General features: G+C 34.0%; 1 protein-coding gene across 2 annotated transcripts; it reads right to left on the bottom strand.

Annotated features, from left to right (window-relative positions):
* Positions 1-15260: 15260 nt before the first annotated feature.
* Positions 15261-18192, bottom strand: LOC112782860 (protein LATERAL BRANCHING OXIDOREDUCTASE 1). 2 transcript variants are annotated; one of them, XM_025825497.3, is made up of 4 exons: positions 17976-18192; positions 17183-17760; positions 15961-16288; positions 15261-15622 (listed from the first exon to the last, which is right to left on the bottom strand). In XM_025825497.3, exons 2-4 carry the CDS (start codon positions 17677-17679, stop codon positions 15362-15364), a joined length of 1086 nt encoding a protein of 361 aa, XP_025681282.1. In that variant the 5' UTR covers positions 17680-17760; positions 17976-18192; the 3' UTR covers positions 15261-15361. The 2 variants fall into 2 exon arrangements, with proteins under 2 accessions (XP_025681282.1, XP_072086206.1); XM_072230105.1 differs by having other exon boundaries at positions 15834-16288; positions 17976-18169.
* Positions 18193-18452: the final 260 nt, after the last annotated feature.

Genomic DNA, 18452 nt, shown 5'->3' with positions numbered 1-18452 from the left:
GGCCACCAAGAAAGGTAAAGAGAAAGCTACTCCCAAATTAACAACAAGAAGAGGAACAAAAAGAGCATTAGTGGCAGAGCCATCTTCAACTGCAGTTAAGCCCTTAACAAAAAGAATTAAGAGGATTATAAAGGTTGATGAAAAAGAGAAGGCCTTCCCAGCAAAGGACAATGCGCGATTTACCAACCACTACTATGAGCAGATGTTCCCCATCCTGTTAGAAAGGAATTACAACAACGAATACCTTCTTCTCCTCCCGACCCATATTGCTGAATTTGTTGAGCCGCAAATTGAACGAAGACAATGGGGTTTCTTACAGAGACAGCCACGGCAGGTTAATCTTTCCTGGGTAGTCGAGTTCTACTCTAATTTTCACCTGCCAACCCTGTAATCTGTCTATGTCCGTCAGAACCAAATCCCCATTACAGAAGAGGCCATTCAACGAGCTTTAGATCTTCTCCCTACTTTAGAAGGACTGGACGCATTTCAAGAGGCCGCACTCAAGCGCCAGACGTACTAATTTAACTGGGACACTATTCTCAGAGTTATCGCACTACCTGGAAGCAGATGGATTTATGGATACCATCGTTCCCAACCTAAGGAAATATCGGCTTTCGCACTTACCTTGAAGGCTCGCGTATGGGCACAGATTATGTCCCATTACGTATTTTCGAGCACTCATGAGTCCTCCTTCACTGCAGACATGGCCGTTCTACTATGGTGCATCCTTACAGACCAGCCTCTAAACTTACCAAGACACATCCGGAAAGCAACGGGACACGTACAAATTGCGGGTAACTTACCTTTTTCCGCCTTGGTTTCAGATCTCGTCTCAGCAGCCGGAGTCTCTTACAGAGCTGGAGACACCAAAGCCATGCTCCCACGGGATGATCAGTACGTCCCTAACGGGAAATATATCAGACCTCCAGCAGCCACTACAAGCCAGCCTACTGAACCGGCTGAAGACATTCCTCCTTCAACACCACAAGCACCTACAACAACTCAACTGCTCCATCAGATACTTGAAAGGTTGGATCGGCAGGACCACAAAGCAAAGCTAAGAAAGCGCCGTAACAAGCGCCGATTCACATACCTCAAGGAGCTACTTATGGGAAAATACAAAGACCCTGACACCCCGGACTCCACTTCATTCACCAGCACAGGGAGCCATAACGGTCTCGACTGTGGAGATACTGCTACCAGCCCACCTTTGTTCCTGACAGATGGCACTGAGGACGGTGCAAAACCTTAAGTGTGGGGAGGTCGGTCATTACCTGACTTCCGGAGGTAATTTCTCTTCTCTAACACCAATAAAATAGGATATTTAGTTAATTTTTCTTTTGTAGAATAGGATAAATTGCATAGTAATAGGTTAGTTGCATGCATGTTCTACTTGATTGAAAAGATAATAAGTTTCTTCTAAGACCCTATTTTATTTAGAACAAAATTTCACTAATTTTAATAAAAAATTTTATATTAAATTTGCTTGAAGTTATATTTGGAACATAGTTTAAAAAGCTAAGAACACACAACCCGTAAGATTTGAGCTTAGTTACATGGTTACATTATTTAACCATAATTATTTTATTCTTGTGTGTTTACTTCTATATGATTGTAATCTATATTTTGTTTCATCCTATATGTCCAATGTTTAATATATTTATATGCTTGCATATGATTGAGGCCATTATTTGCTTAGCTCACTTATCCAAATTAAGCCTACCCCTTAGGTTACCTTTGTTAGCCACTTTGAGCTTTTAAATCCCATTTGTTCTGTACTTTACCACATCACTAGCCTTAAGCGGAAAAACAATTATATATCCCAATTGAATCTTTGGTTAGCTTAAGATAGAATTGTGTGTTAATTGGGTATGGGAAGATTGTGGGAACAAAAGATAATAAGGGAATGTGTCATGATAATATAATGGGAATTTGGGTACCTACTCATGTGAAACTATAAGAATTAAAAATTCATGTGCATTGATAAGCTATGTTTATTTTCATACTTTAAAAAAAATCCAAAAATAGTCAATAAATAAATAAGGGGACAAAATTACACCAATGCTAAGTTAAAATTCAAATATCAATGCATATGTGATAAAAATTAAAATAAAGGGTGATACATGAGTATGGAATGTGAAAGGGAAATTTTGGGTAGCTAGGTGTGAAATTTAAGTTATATAGAATATATATGTGTGTTAGGTGAAAGCTTAGGTTAATTAAAGATTCAATTTATAAGCTTACTTAGTCATATATGTACCCTTACCCTTACCTTGGCCCCATTACAACCTTGAAAAGACCTCATGATGTTTGCATTGGTACATTAAATGTTGTTGATTTGTTAGGTGAAGAACAAAAATTAGAAAGCATGATTAGAGAAGGATAGAGTGACTACCCTATACACTAGAGAGATTAGAGTGTACATACATCATCAGTGAGGGTTCAATGCTTAAATTCTATGTTCCCTGCTTTCATGAGCTACCTTCTTGCATTTTTATCTGTTGTTACTGTATAAGAATTGAATTAGTGGAATTTGATTTGTGATTGTCTTGAAGAGCTTATTTACTTTTAACCAAGTGGACAAGAATTATATAGTTGCATTCATATGTATAGGTTGCATTGCATTGCATGAGTTTTACATGTTCCTACTCATTTATTTTATCTCCTTCAACTAAGCATGAGGACATGCTAATGTCTAAGTGTGGGGAGGTTGATAAACCATTATTTTATGGTTTATATTGTGTTTAATTGTGTGGTTTTATCAAATCTTTACCCACTTATTCATATGATTAGCATGTATTTACAATTTCTTCCCAAAATTACTCCATGGTTGAAAACTTGCTTCCTAGAGACTTTTAATTATGTATTTTAATTCTCCTTTATTCCATTCAATGTCGTGATCTATGAGTTGAGTGTTTCAGGCTTTATAGGGCATGAATGACTTGGAAATTGGAGAGGAGGCTTGCAAAAATGGAAGGAACACAAGAAATTAAGGAGATGACCAGCGAGAAGCGACGCGGACGCATGGCTCACGCGACCGCGTGAAACAGAGGAAATTGCAGTGACGCGCTCGCATGCCTGACGCGAACGCATGGATTGGAAACTGCACAAGTGACGCGAATGCGTGGACGACGCGCACGCGTGGCAAGGCAAAACGCTGGATGACGCGAACGCATGGATGACACGATCGCGTGACGTGCACGATCTGCAGAATTTGCAGAATTCGCTAGGGGCAATTTTGGGCCATGTTTTGACCCAGTTTTTGGCCCAGAAAAGCAAATTAGAGCCAGGGAACATGCAGAGACCAGGAACAACATTCATTCCACATAATTTTTAGTTTTTAGATCTGAATTTACTCCTCCTCTAGGTTTTCTCTCTACACATTCATAATTCTTAGGATTTTGATTTTATTGCTTTTTGGATTGGGATATTGAGAAGAGTTATTACATCCGTCAAGACTTCATCGTTCTAGTTTGTTTCCTTACTTGTCACTTACTCTTTCATATCCTTAATTTATTCAGAGTTACTATTGGATTATTTTTAGAGTTTATTAATACAAGAACTATTTTCATTTTTAATTGATCTTTTCGATTATTATTTATCATGTCTTCCTTTATTTTCCTTTCTTATTTTGTGAAGTTTACAATCATAATGAGTGAGTAGTTCCATAACTTGATTGGGAGTTGGTTGAAAGGAGAACCTTGAGTTGGAATGCTCAAGAGTAAAATTATAATTGGGTTTATCGTTGGGTCGCCCTCTAGTCACTGACACTAGTCCTTCCCAAGGGAGACGATTGGAACTTGTGAATAGAAATTGACTTCCAACTTGCTTGACTTTCCTTTATCTGGTAAAAGGATAACTGAGCAGAACAACCTTCAATTATCAATTAATCTTGGGAGAACTCCAACAAGGATAGGACTTCTGACTAATCTACTCCCGGTCAAGGTTTTTATTTAAATTACATAAATTCTCTGATTTAAATTCCTGTCTATCAAACTCAAACCCTTTTGGAAAATATCTGATTAATAAAATAGCACATCTTTCTGTAACTCATTGGGAGACGACCTGGGATTCATACTCCCAGTATTTTAATTCTAATTTTGTGACAACCCTTCTAAATTGATAAGCGAATTTTTGTTGATTAAGAACTGTACTTGCAACGTATCTCTTATATTAATTTCTTAATCCGCCAATTTTCGCCACGTCAAGCTCGCGCTCCCAGATGGTTGCCACATATGCCACTGTGTATTTCTTCCAAGACCTCCTTTGTGTTGGAGGTCGGCACACATTTTAATAGGGGTATCGAGATTTCTCTTTTGTATAAGATGTTGTTTATGAAGGTGTAGTATTGTGCTTCTCGTTTCAACCTCTTCGCCTTATTCTTATCTGTAGGGAGCGTCTCTGATTTGAGGTAATTGATTATGGGGGTCATCCATCCTTGATCCTGACCTGATAGCTAGGATCTTTTCTTCCTCCGAGATTGATGGGTCTTGCAGTATTTCCTGGATGAGGCTTCTATTATTTCCCCCTGGTTTGGTACTGGCTAATTTTGAGAGTGCATCAACTCGAGCGTTCTGTTCCCGAGGTATATGGTGGACCTCATATTCCCCGAGTTGTTCGAGCCGTTCCCTGGTTTTGTCCAGGTACTTTTTCATGGTGGGGTCCTTAGCTTAGTAACTTCCTGCTATTTGTGAGGTGACTACTTGGGAATCACTAAAGATGATAAGCTTTTGAACTCCAACTTCCTTAGCCAGTCTCAAACTAGCTAGTAATGCCTCGTATTCGGCCTGGTTGTTTAAAGTAGGAAACTCGAATTTTAGGAAGAGTTTGATTTGGGTTCCTTGGTCGCTTTCTATTATTACACCCGCACCACTCCCAGTTTTATTTGAAGAGTCGTCTACATAGAGATTCCATTTTGTAGGAGTTCCTGGGGTGTCAGTGTACTCAGCAATGAAGTCGGCCAAATACTGAGACTTGATGGCCATGCGAGCTTCATATTGAAGATCGAACTCTGATAGCTCAACTGCCCACTGTAGAATTCTTCCAGCTAAGTCTGTCTTCTGTAGAATGCCTTTTATGGGATGGTTGGTCCGGACCTTGATGGTGTGAGCCTGAAAATATGGGCGAAGTCATTGAGAAGTTAGTATGAGAGCGTAAGCGAACTTTTCTATCTTTTGATAGTTCAGTTCGGCCCCTTGTAGAGCTTTGCTGATGAAGTAGATGGGTTGTTGCCCACTTTCGTCTTCCCTGACTAGTGCTGAGGTTATTGCCCAACTTACCACTGCGAGGTATAATATGAGTTCTTCTCCTTCCTGTGGTCGAGTAAGGATGGGTGGTTGTCCCAGGAATTTTTTGAAATCTTGGAAGGCTTGTTCGCATTATGTGGTCCATTCAAACCTCTTTCCCTTCCTTAGTGTGGCATAGAAGGGAAGAGATCTTGTGGCCGATCCGGCTAGAAATCTGGATGAGGCTGCCAGTCTTCCGTTGAGTTGTTGTACTTCTTTGAGGTAGGTTGGACTTTTCATGTTAAGTATAGCTCGGCATTTATCCGAGTTCATCTCAATTCCTCGTTGTGTTAGCATGAAACCCAGAAATTTGCCGGCTTCTACTGCAAAGGTACACTTCGCAGGATTAAGTCGCATGCCATGCTTTCTGATGGTGTCGAATACTTTGGCGAGGTTGGACAGTAATGATTCCTCACTTTGTGTTTTTACCAACATGTCGTCCACATATACCTCCATAAGTTTCCCAATATGGTCTGCGAAGACCTTATTCATTAATCTTTGGTAGGTAGCTCCTGCATTTTTGAGTCCGAATGGCATGACGACATAACAGTAATTTGCTTTTGGGGTTAGGAATGAGGTCTTTTCTTGATCAGGTGGGTACATTGGGATTTGATTGTATCCCGAATACGCATCCATGAAGGAAAGGTACTTGTATCCGGAGGAAGCATCCACTAGAGTGTCTATGCTTGGGAGTGGATAGGGATCTTTTGGGCAAGCTTTATTGAGGTCGGTGTAATCAGTGCACATCCGCCATTTCCCATTTGACTTTTTCACCAATACAACGTTGGCTAGCCATAGTGGATATTTGACTTCTCTTATGAATCCTGCCTCCAGTAGAGCTTGTACCTATTCTTCCACAGCTTGGAATCTCTCCGATCCGAGCTTCCTACGCTTCTGTTGTACTGGCCGAGATCCTGGGTACACCGCCAGTTTGTGGCACATTAGTTTGGGATCTATGCCCGGCATGTCTGCGGCCTTCCATGCAAAGAGGTCGGCATTATTCCTTAGGAACTGTATCAGAGACTCCTTTATGTCTTTTTTCAAGGTTGCCCCAATATTTGTTATTTTATCCAGGGTATCTTCGATCTGGACTTCCTCGATCTCGCCTTCTGGTTGTGGACGAATTTCCTGCCGACCTCGAACTCCCCCGAGTTCGATAGTGTTGATTTCTTCTCTTTTTTCTCTAAGGTTCAGACTTTCGTTGTAGCAGTGTCGCGCAATTTTCTGCGGTAAGCTGATTTAGTGTTGTCCGACCTATCAGGGCATTGTAGGTTGAGTTCACGTCGACTACGATGTAGTCTATGTTGAGTGTCCTTGATCGGGTTCCCTTTCCAAAGGTTGTATGTAGTGAGATATATCCAAGTGGTTGGATTGGAGTGTCTCCTAGTTTGAACAAGCTGTTCGGATATGCTCTGAGCTCTTTTTCTTGTAGGCCGAGTTTGTCGAAGGCGGATTTAAACAAGATATCTGCCGAGCTTCCCTGGTCTACCAGTGTGCGGTGGAGATTGGCATTGGCCAATATGATGGTAATGACCATGGGATCATCATGTCCCGGGATGACGCCTTCCGCGTATTCTTGGGTAAAAGTGATAGTAGGGAGGTCGGGAGATCCTTTGTTTCCTTCAACATGATATACTTCTTTAAGGTGCCTTTTGCGGGATGATTTGGAGATCCCTCCTCCTGCGAATCCTCCATTTATCATCTGAACGTGCCTCTCCGGGGTGCGGGGTGGTCGTTCAGTTCATTCGACCTCTTCATCCCTTCTTCTTTTTCTGGGTTCGTCCATTTTGTTGGCTAAGTATCGATCTAGTCGTCCTTCTCTTACCAACTTTTCTATGACATTCTTCAAGTTGAAGCACTCGTTTGTAGGATGTCCATAGATTCGATGGTATTTGCAGTATTTTGTCCAATTTTCCCCTCCTTTTTTGCTTTTGATTGGACGAGCCAGTGGAATCTTCTCGGTGTGGCATACTTTTCGGAAAACGTCCACAAGAGACACCCCCAAAGAGGGGTATAATTGTGGTATTTTTTAGACTTCTCTCCGTGTTAATCTTATTTTTTCTTGGATTCTTTATCCTTATTCTGGGAGGAGTATGAGAATTTGGATTTTGAGGTCTCTCCTAACCGAGAATTTTCTTCTATGTTGATATACTTCTCTGCCCGTTCTTGCACTTCATTTAGAGATGTTGGGTGTTTCTTGGATATAGAGTGACTAAAGGGTCCTTCTCGCAAGCCATTGATGAGACCCATGATGACTGCTTCTGTTGGTAGGCTTTGTATGTCCAAGCATGCTTTGTTGAATCTTTCCATGTAAGATCGAAGACTCTCCCGGTCTCCTTGTTTGATTCCTAATAGGCTTGGGGCGTGTTTGGCTTTGTCTTTTTGAATGAAAAATCTGGCAAGAAACTTCTTGGCTAAGTCATCGAAACTTGTGATGGATCTGGGAGGCAAGCTGTCGAACCACTTAATTGCCATTTTTGTTAGAGTAGTTGGGAAGGCTTTGCAACGAATAGCGTCCGAGGCATCGGTGAGATACATTCTGCTTCTGAAATTGCTGAAATGATGGCTTGGGTCGGAGGTACCGTCGTATGGGGTCATGTCGGGAGCTTTAAAATCCTTCGGGACTTTAGCTTTCATGATTTCTTTGGTGAAGGGATCTTGGTCTTTGTGGGAGTTATCTTCGTTGTTGGGGCGAGTAGTTCTGGTCTTGAGGTCGGCTTCTAGTTTCGCGAGCTTTCTAGTTCTCGGCAACGCCTAGTTTCTCTTCGGATGTATCTTTCAGCCTCTTGCTGATGTTCAGCCTCCTGTTCGAGCTGCTTAAGCCGATCTTGTTGTTCTCGGAGGGCTTCTAAAATTTCTGAATCTGGAGAATGCTTCTCTCCGTTTTGTTGAGGTGTATCTTTGGGTGTAGCATCCGTGTTTTTGTTTGGCGTTCTGTCCACCAAACCAGAGTTGTGGTCGTTGTCATGGTCGTCTGCCATGGTGATGGGATGACTTCCAGGTTCCCCGACAACGGCACCAATGTTCCGAGGGTTACCTAAAACTGTAGGTCGATCTCGGTCGAGATCTGTGGTGGTGGCCGAAGCTGACGTGTCCGACTTGTTGGACTTGGGGTGCTGCTGATCCTTCGTCACCGGAGGGTGGTGGTACCTGCAAGAGACTCCGATGTCTAAGTTAGCATGGCTTTAAGCAGGTATTTAGTAGAATCAGAGTATGAGTTATACCTGGGTGCTCTAGTGTATTTATAGTAGTGTAGGTTGACCTTTCCAGATAAGATAAGTTAGTTATCTAATCTTATCTTCTAAGTGATGTCATCTTATCTTCAAGGGGAACCGCCTTTATCTTTCTAGGCTTTAGTTGCCTTTAGATTTGGGCTATGTCCCTTTATTTGGGCCTGCTTGGGCTCCCTGTAGCGATTTGGCCGAACTCTTTGAGAAGAGGTCGGGAATTCCAGACCTGAAGAAGTCGGTCGACTTGTCTTTTAATCAGCCCGGGTCGTACAGCTCGACCTAGGACATGAACAATATGGGGCCCAAAAAGGGTGGCAGAGTCTGAGTTTTAGAGGAGATGCTACCGAAATTTTATAAAATTGAAAGTTTCGTTTGAAGTAATTATTTAAAAAGATTTGGTTTTAAACTTTATGTTTTAAGATTGATTTATTTAGAAAAGAAAGAATTATGTTTTGAATTGGGATTGTTGACGAACGAAATGGAAAGAAGGATGATGAGGATTGACTTTGAAATACGATTTTTGAATGAATTTGGAAATAAGATATGGATTGAGAATGATGATGACATTGAGAATGACTTAGATATTGATGAATGTTGAAAGAATTATTCATATGGCTTATGAATTTGAATTATCTGAGACACGAGTATTCCTAGGTAGACGCAGTGGCTTGCCACCACTTGCTCCAGGTTGAGACTCGATACTCTGTTGACCTACGACGTAAGGGTGACTGGACACTTATAAATTCTCGGGAATGGTACCCCCATTGTCGGGTTAGCTGTATAACCGACAGATGAGCTCATTAGCTATAGAACAGGCATGCATCATATGCATTTGTATGTTTTGCTTGGGTTTGAATTTGTTTTGGTTTGCCTAATTGTTAAACTGTTATTAATTGCTACCTGAACCATTTGCTGTAACTGCTACCTAAACATGTGCTTTCCTTGTCTGTTTTGCCTGTGTTTATCCTAGTGTGCTACTTTTGAGAATGAGCTTTGGTGCTGAATTGATGATTGTGTTGATTGATTGCGTGGTTAGTTTCTGATTAAGATTTTCTTATAAAAAAAAAAAGAAAAGTTTTGGATTTCTGGATATTTAAATATTGATTTTCGAAAAGGGTTTTTAGATGACTAGTTGTTGGTTTTTAAAAGATTCAAAGGACGAATAATAATCACTGAGCTTAAAAATAGATTTCTCTTTAAATATCTTATTATGACAATTCTAAAACTCTATGGTGAGACCGTATGGTTAGGTTCTCACCCCCTACAGGTTTATCTTTTCAAGAAACGAATGAAAAAGCTCACGAAGGGTTGTATTGTGTTTCGCTTAGTCCTGTTTAGTTTTTATTTATTTATCCCTCGCCATCAATATTATATTATGTATGAAGGATAGGAGTTGTATGATTTGTATGTATGTAATATGTATAAGTTACTTGAGCAAGAAATTTTGTACATGTATATGCTTGTTTTGTTTTATGTAAAAGGTATTCTTTTTTCGGTTTTCAAAAAGAACAGTGATACAATATCGAGTCATGCGTGATATTCTGTTAGCGAGGGTATTACATAAATCATAAACTGTTCATTCACCAAATTAAATGAAAATTTAATTACAAATTATTTTTGTTTATCAAAGATAGAAGATTCGAACCCGCAACCTCTTAATTAAGTATGGAGAGACTATGCCATTTGAGCTATAACTCATTGACAATTACAAATTATTCTTTCTCTTATATATTGTACTCAAATAATAATTGTAAGACATCATATACAAAAATATATCTACAATTGAAATAATTTTTAATTTTATCAGTACCTTGCATTTTTCTAATGAATCCTTGGTATTTTATATAGTAATTATTATGTGATTGTTGTGCTTGGGTATAGTTCAATAGTTTGGTTTTAAGAAACTCATTTTAGTTTATAATCAGAGTAAAGTATCATTTTTATCTCCAACGTTTGGGATAAGTCTCAAAGTTGTTCTTAACGTTTTAATCGTCCTATTTAAGTCCCTAACGTTTTAAAATTGACTCAATGTTGTCCTGCCGTTAGGAATCCGCTAAAAGAATTGACGGCGGGACAAAATTGACACGATTTTAAAACGTTAGGGACTTAAATAGGACAAAAACGTTGGAGACAAAAATGATACATAGAAATAAATTTTAATTTTATCCTTCAATAATATCAATTTTTTACTATACATAGTATTCAATTATTTTTTAATCACATCTAAATAAATTACACTTAATCATATTATTTTTATTTTAAATAAATTAATTTTTTTATAATTTTACTCTTAAAGATTTTTAGTTATCATGAAATGTTTGTAGAATGACTAATATATAAACTTGCAGAAAAATAATAATAATATATATACAATAAAATATAAATTATACCTTTTGTCTTTAATGTATCAAAATTTTTTAAAATTATAAAAAAATAAATTTATTTAAAATGAAAGTAATGTGATTAAGTGTAATTTATTTAGATGTAATTAAAAAATAATTGAATACTATGTACAGTAAAAAATTAATATTATTGAAAGATAAAATTAAATTAAAATTTATTTTTATGCATCATTTTTGTCCCTAACGTTTTCGTCCTATTTAAGTCCCTAACGTTTCAAAATTGTCTCAATTTTGTCCTGCCGTCAATTCTGTTAACGGATTCCTAACGGCAGGACAACATTGAGTCAATTTTGAAAGGTTAGGGACTTAAATAGGACGATTGAAACGTTATGGACAATTTTGTGACTTACCCCAAACGTTAGGGACAAAAACGATACTTTACTCTTATAATTATTATGTATTTAACTCTCAAAACACTAGTATTATATTTATTATTATTGTTCAAGATAATATATAAAAATATACGAAGTATTTTTTATTTTTTAAAGGAAAACATGCACATAAACCAATGGTTACTATAAAATTTTACAAAACAATGGTTAAATCAAACGTCTAAATGTTTTCAACATTAAAACATAGAAGATAATGAGTAAAATTATATGTGTCTTTAAAAAAGAATAATTGATTATTGATAATACTATATAGTTTAAATTTCAAAATATTTACTTTATACTTGGAAAACCCAAGAATTCGTTAATGAGTGTACGTTGAGCATGATTCCATTTTCACGAAAAGGTGGACTTCTTCAAACATGAAAATTTGGATGAAAATTATTAACAATAAATAAGATTACTATAAACTATGCATGTATTAACTTTTATAAAGATAAAAATGATATGCCAATTTTTTGTACAAAATATAATAAAATAAAATACATGAATCAAATAGATATAAATATAGAGATTATAAAATTTTATTAACAATCTGTTTGTATAAATTAAAGTTGTTATTTATAAGACTATATTAATAATTCAAATAAATTTAGTATCATAAAATTTATTTTAGTGTCTATTTTATTATAATTATTGATCTTCAATTCTTATAATTATTAACAATTCAAATTAAATAATACCCTAAAACTTATTTCATTATATATTTTAAAGTAATTATAAATATTTTATTTTTCTAATTATTTTCTACTTTTATTTATCACTCATTATTTTTAATCAATTATATTAATGTGCAAATTAAATAAATTAAATTAAATAATACGGTAATAGTTATACGATCAACATAACCTTTTAATTTGATATTAACTCATGTTTACTTTAGTATCATTTTTTGTAACAAATGATTATTAGAACAAAAAACAAATATATTAGACTTTTTTTTTAAATACCAAAATACAAAAGAACAATATTCGAAAACCTTAACAAAAAATAATGGAATACACAATAATAAAAACAAACACAATAAAAATTTATCCGATATTCAAGTGCATCATTTTTAAACTCTTGCAAAATTCTAAATTTTTTATTTAATTTTTTAATCTATTTTTTTTATCATAGTCCAAGGCGTTAGCTACTGTAATAAGCATATAAAATTATTCATTCTTTAACTAAAAATAGTTGTATCCTTTTAAATGTCTTAGGTTAAAATATTCAAATCCAACACAAATTTAAGATAATATTTAACTAAAAAAATAATATATTAGACTAAACAAAGTGACTATCGAATAATTATATTTTTTTTAATTTTACAATTATCCACAATGATGACTGACTTATTGATTTAAAATAATTTACATATTTTTTCTATTTCAAAATAGATAATAAAAATTTTACTAAAAAAAGATAGTATGTAATTTATACTTATCTTTTATGCAGACTGTTGTATATAATTATTCATGATCCCTACAAAAAGGGAGATAAACTAAAGGTTCAATTACTTTGTTGGTTCTTATAGTTTCGTGAAATTTTCAATTACGTCCCTATACTTTTTTTTCTTTTTAATTGGATCCCTGCATTAAATTTTTTTTTTCAATTAAGTCCCTTTCAGTAGTAATTAGCTTAATTTTATAGGGACCCAACTAAAAAAAAAAGAATTAGTATAAGGACCTAAATAAAAGAAAAAAAAAAAGTGTAGGGACCCAATTAAAAAAGAATTTTGGTGCAAGGACTCAATTAAAAAAGGAAAAAAAGTATAGGGACCTAATTGAAAATTTCGCGAAACTATAGGGACCAACAGAGTAATTAAACCTAAACTAAAAAGACAAAAAGAAGATGCACAATAATCTTTATCGATGTTATTTTATCACTCAATCTCTTAAATTAAAATTGAAATGAAGCCTTAAATAATATAATTTAAATATTGAGAAGATTCAACATGTGAAGAGTTATGATAAATTAACTTGTATAGAATAAAAATTATAAAAAATCAAATAAATAGAAATAAAATAAAAAAATAGAAGAGATAAAATACAATAATGAATAATAATGTTTTATAGTTTATAAAATAATCAAAGAGTAGAAATAATGCATCAAAAGAGGAAAAAAAGTATTATCGAATAGAAGAAAATTGGTGAAGAAAATGAGATTCTCTTCTAGCTAGCATATATATTTTTTATAATGAATAAGTTATGAATACAAAAATAGGTAAAATAAAAAAAGATGGAATAAATTATGCTTTTAAAATAAAATGACGAAATATTTATAATTATATAATTGATGGTGGGCATATAACTATTAGACTATAAATTACAAAGAAATATTAATAAAAATATTAGATTTGATATTATAATAAAAAAAATATACACAATAAATAAAAATATAAAATTTAATTTAAATTAAAATATTTAATATAAAAAAAGGAAATAAGGAGGATCTTTTAGTAAATAACAACTCAAAGATTAACTGATAATAAATTGAATAAGTAATATATATTTAAATTAATTAAATTAAATAATTGATATAATAAATTAGTTATAATTATTTGGCTCAATAAAATAAGTCAAATAAATAAAAAATATCTTATAAATATATCATGTATAAATTATAACATTTTATAAAAATTATTAATCGAAATACATAAGATGAAAAAATCAACGCAAATTAAAACAAAATCAATTTATTTATTTTAGTTAAATCAAATAATTAATATAATTAATTAGTTATAATTAATATGTTAAATAAAATATTAAATAATATAATATTTATTTTAATTAAATCAAATAAATAATTAATTATAATATTTTTAAAAATTATTAATCAAAATACATAAGACGAAAAAATTAATACAAATTAAAATAAAATCAATTCATTTATTCAAGTCAAATCAAATAATTAATATAATTTATTAATTATTATTAATATAATTAAATAAAATATTAAATAATTTGATATTTATATCAATCAAATTAAATAAATAATTAGTTAATTGATATATTTAAATGAATTAAATAAAATAAATTAAAAATACTTTTAAAAATATATCACGTCAGCTATGTTATTAATTAAAAAAATCTAATTTTAATAATATATAATAGATATGTCATCAATTATTTTCTTCAAAATGAAAATAAACTATTAGAAGGTTATACCCAAATAAATTTATATCTAATAATATATATACCTGAAGCTACGAGGAAAGTCAACAAGATTTATTAGTAAATTTAGTGGCAGTGTCATGTTCATCAAGTGCAGAGAGAATAAACCTATAAAACACGAGACATCTTATACCAGAAAGACAAGAAAAAATTCGCATTTTAAAATACAGAAACACGATGATTAATTAGAAATGAATTCTCTCAATTTTTTTAATAATTGGGGAAATAAAATATAATCTTTTACTATTAATTTTATAAATAAAACAAAAAAATATATTAAAAAATTAAAGATTATATTTTATTCTCTCAATTATTCAAAAAATTGAAAAGATACATTTTCATCAAAAATCACCTTTTATTAACAGGGGATGTTTTCATAAAGATGCGTAAAACGTCTTTTTGTAAAGATGCTTATGTACCGCATTATTATTTGACGTATTAATGAACCGATTATTTTTTAATTTCTTAACAAATTATAATAAAACTGATTTTTTTATAACAATAACAATAAATCCAATTTTTTTAGGGATTTAATTGTATTTTTAAGTTTTTAGGAATTTAAATGTTTGCAAAACAAAAAGTCAAAAATATATTTATTTTTTTATCAAAAAATTTAAAAATATTCGATTTAGATCGTGTAATTAGATCGGATCAAATCGGGTCTAATTATAATGCAGACAATTGAGTTTATTATTGTTGCTATAATAAACCCATTTTGTTCTGATTTATTAAAAAATAAATTATTAACCGATTTAACAAAGATGTCCAATAGAAACATGACACATATAAACATCTTAAAAAAAAAAAAATATTTTTAGTGTCTTTATTAAAGTGATGTCCTTATTAATAATAGTAGTAACTTGGATAGCCTCCTAATTATATTCCAATTAACCAGCCTTGTTAATGTGCTATCCTGAAATCATCAATTTGGATGTTTTCAACATTGAGTTTGATGAAGTTACTGCGCTTTCTAATAACTTGAAATTTGCCCCAAACATATGGCCTATACTTGGGAGGGTGTTCCTCATCTATGAGCTCCTCAAGTGGTTTCACCTCAGTGTAGTGAGCTGGGTTGAGGAAGAATGGAATTGAAAGCCTCTCCTTCACAGAATTCACTACCACCCTGTGCTCTGCACTTCTGTAAGCCTCATTGGTCCACACCTACAACAAAATTCAAAACCTTCTGATATTACGATTTTGAATAACTCAATGAATTCTGATAATTTCTACCAGAAAAGGCGATTTTATGATTCAAATTATGTTCCTTACTGTTTCATGTTTTACACTTAGTTATTTCAACGTTTGAAGTAAAATCTAGATTTTAACTACCTGCATCAAAAGTTGACAATAGCATATACCCTACCATAATTACCATGTCATAATCATTCTTCAATAATCACTAATTTCCTTCATTCTTAAGAAGAGAACTTGCATATCAGATAATCGGGAACCCAACGGACACGGACACAGAGACGAGACACTTCACATGAGTGTGTTACCTGCATTATGTCACCAACATTGATGATAAAGGCACCTGGTGTGGGCTTCACTCCAATCCACTCTCCATCTGTTCGTCGCTTAACTTGAAGACCTCCAACTTCATCTTGAGATAGCACTGTTAAGACTCCATTGTCCCTGTGGCGTCCAACCCCAAGAGCGAGTTCAGGGGAAGGGCATGGTGGGTAGTAGTTGAGTCGAATGGTACTTGTTTGATCTTTGAAATATTCATGGAACCTCTTTGCTTTCAAGCCTAGGCTTAGTGCTATAAGCTCCATCAACTTCATTATCAACTTGCCAACATCCCTAGTGTATTCTTCGCAAGTTTCCCTACAAAATGAGCAAGGCAGTAGCCAAAAAGATTGAAAAGATAAAACAGATTATTATGAACAAATTTTCAGTTATATCAAATTTACGACCTTCTAGAAAAAAATCATTGATCTTTCTAAAGTCCTAATTGGTAACTAGCTCAGAACAGAAATACAAAAATATTGAAAGATACAAATTTATTTAGAAAATGAGACAAACAGAAATTATAAATAAACAAAATGTATTTATCTACCAAAGAGCAAGATAATTTTCTTGTCTCTCTACTTTGATCTATCTTAATTTTGCTCCTAAAACATGTACCAAACACTGCCTGAGGTATGGTGAAATTTATCATGTCTACTTTCTATTTTTCTGTGGTACTAACCTCTTCTAAATCACTCTAGTGATGTTCGTTATAGTTACTTAACAAAGCCTTTTTCCCACTAAATAAGGTCGTCTATATGGATTAAGACGTCATTGCGTTGTGTCCATGCTTTGATATGGACCTTGTTTTATATTGGCTGTCGCAGGCCTGACACAACCCAACATAGCTTTAAAGACGTCATTGCGTCATGGTCATATATTGGAATGTGACACTGTTTTACATTGGCAATCATACACCGAACAACCCTATTCATTTTTTCGGATTTAGAACCGGTTATGTAAAAAAGACCGAGTTAGTGATGTTCGTTATATTTTAGTAATTTTACAAAACATAAAGATACTAAAGTGTATTACCAAAATCTCAAGAGTGGTCAACATATATCTTAGAAATGAAGAGGAGTCAATTTGAATTATAACAAATCACAAAAGATGTAACTATAAATTTGCGCTTTATCTGCTATAAGTAGCACTAACTTATAAACTAGCTACTGTATAGAACTCGTTATTACTACAGCTTGAAACATAATTTACCTGAACTTGGGTGGGTATTCAGGCCACTGATTAGTCCAATAAGCAACACTATCATCATCAGGATCAGTTGAGGCTGCAACCAAAGTTGGATCCTCAACACCAAAATCAAACACTTCCTTCCAATCCCTAACATTCTTTGTGTGTTCTCTATCATAGTATCCCATTATCTTCACCTCATCCCTCCTCACCTTCCTCTTCTCCTCCAAACTCTGCGCAAAGAACTCCCTCGCCGCCGCTTCGATCCTCTGGCGCCTATCAAGAGGCACCCCATGATTGATCACCTGGAAGAAACCCCAGTTCTTGCAGGCACTTCCAACCTGTTTGACAAGCTCCTCAATGGAAGCAGGGTCAGTTTCTGAGTTTGTTTCAACATCTTCATGGCAACTAATGGGTGACAGATCAATCAAGGGTATCCCTTGTGCTTCAGTAGCATTGGGTTTTGGCCTGTGTTCTAAGGCCTGAATGAATGATGAATCAAACTCTCCCAAGTCACCCATGATTGGTTGAAATGTTTTCTTTCACTGTTATTACCTTTTTAATTGGGAGGATTGGTGATGAATAATCATGTAGCCTAGGGGCTTTTTTATATGGCAACTACTCCCATGAAGATGGCAAAAACATCTTCTCATGATGATCCTTGTTCAAAAAGTGTAACTTATTTATTTAGCAACATTTTAAATAAAAGTAACACTTTTACTTCAAATCAAATCAAGCCCTACAATCTATCATCCAATGGTCAAAATGATGTATCTTCACATGATGATAATCATTAAATCTTCATTGGAGTAGCCACCTTTTTATATAGTTGATGCTATCTTTTCTCTACAACATGAACCAGGACGATTTATTGGGAAAGATTAGGAAGAGGTAATCAGGTTGCTTACTTCAAAGACTCAAAGAAGCCTTAGATGGAATAAAAACAAATTTGCCAAAAATAATGTCAGTGTGAGTCATCCCCCAGCCCTACCCATTTTGGCTGCCTTATTCAAATCTTCTGTGTAATCATTCATATATTTAATTATTTTCCCCCTCAAACCATAAATATCCTTTTTAATAATGTTAAGAAAATAAAAAAATATCGTCAAAACTTATCTTATTTAATATTTATTAATTATTATAATAATTAATAAATATTAAATAAAATAAATAATATTATTTTAAATTAATTTTTTTTGTTATCAAATATTTCCTATCCTTTTATTCGAGATAAGCGGGGCTGATAGTCCCAACTAATTGGGTGCGTACGTCTATGAGTGCGTGTTTTTTTTTT

The sequence above is a fragment of the Arachis hypogaea genome, chromosome 20 (genome assembly GCF_003086295.3).
Source record: "Arachis hypogaea cultivar Tifrunner chromosome 20, arahy.Tifrunner.gnm2.J5K5, whole genome shotgun sequence".
NCBI classification, from domain to species: Eukaryota; Viridiplantae; Streptophyta; class Magnoliopsida; order Fabales; family Fabaceae; genus Arachis; species Arachis hypogaea.
The sequence above is the reverse complement of the archived record's forward strand: the minus strand, read 5'-3'. Positions and strand labels throughout refer to the sequence as shown.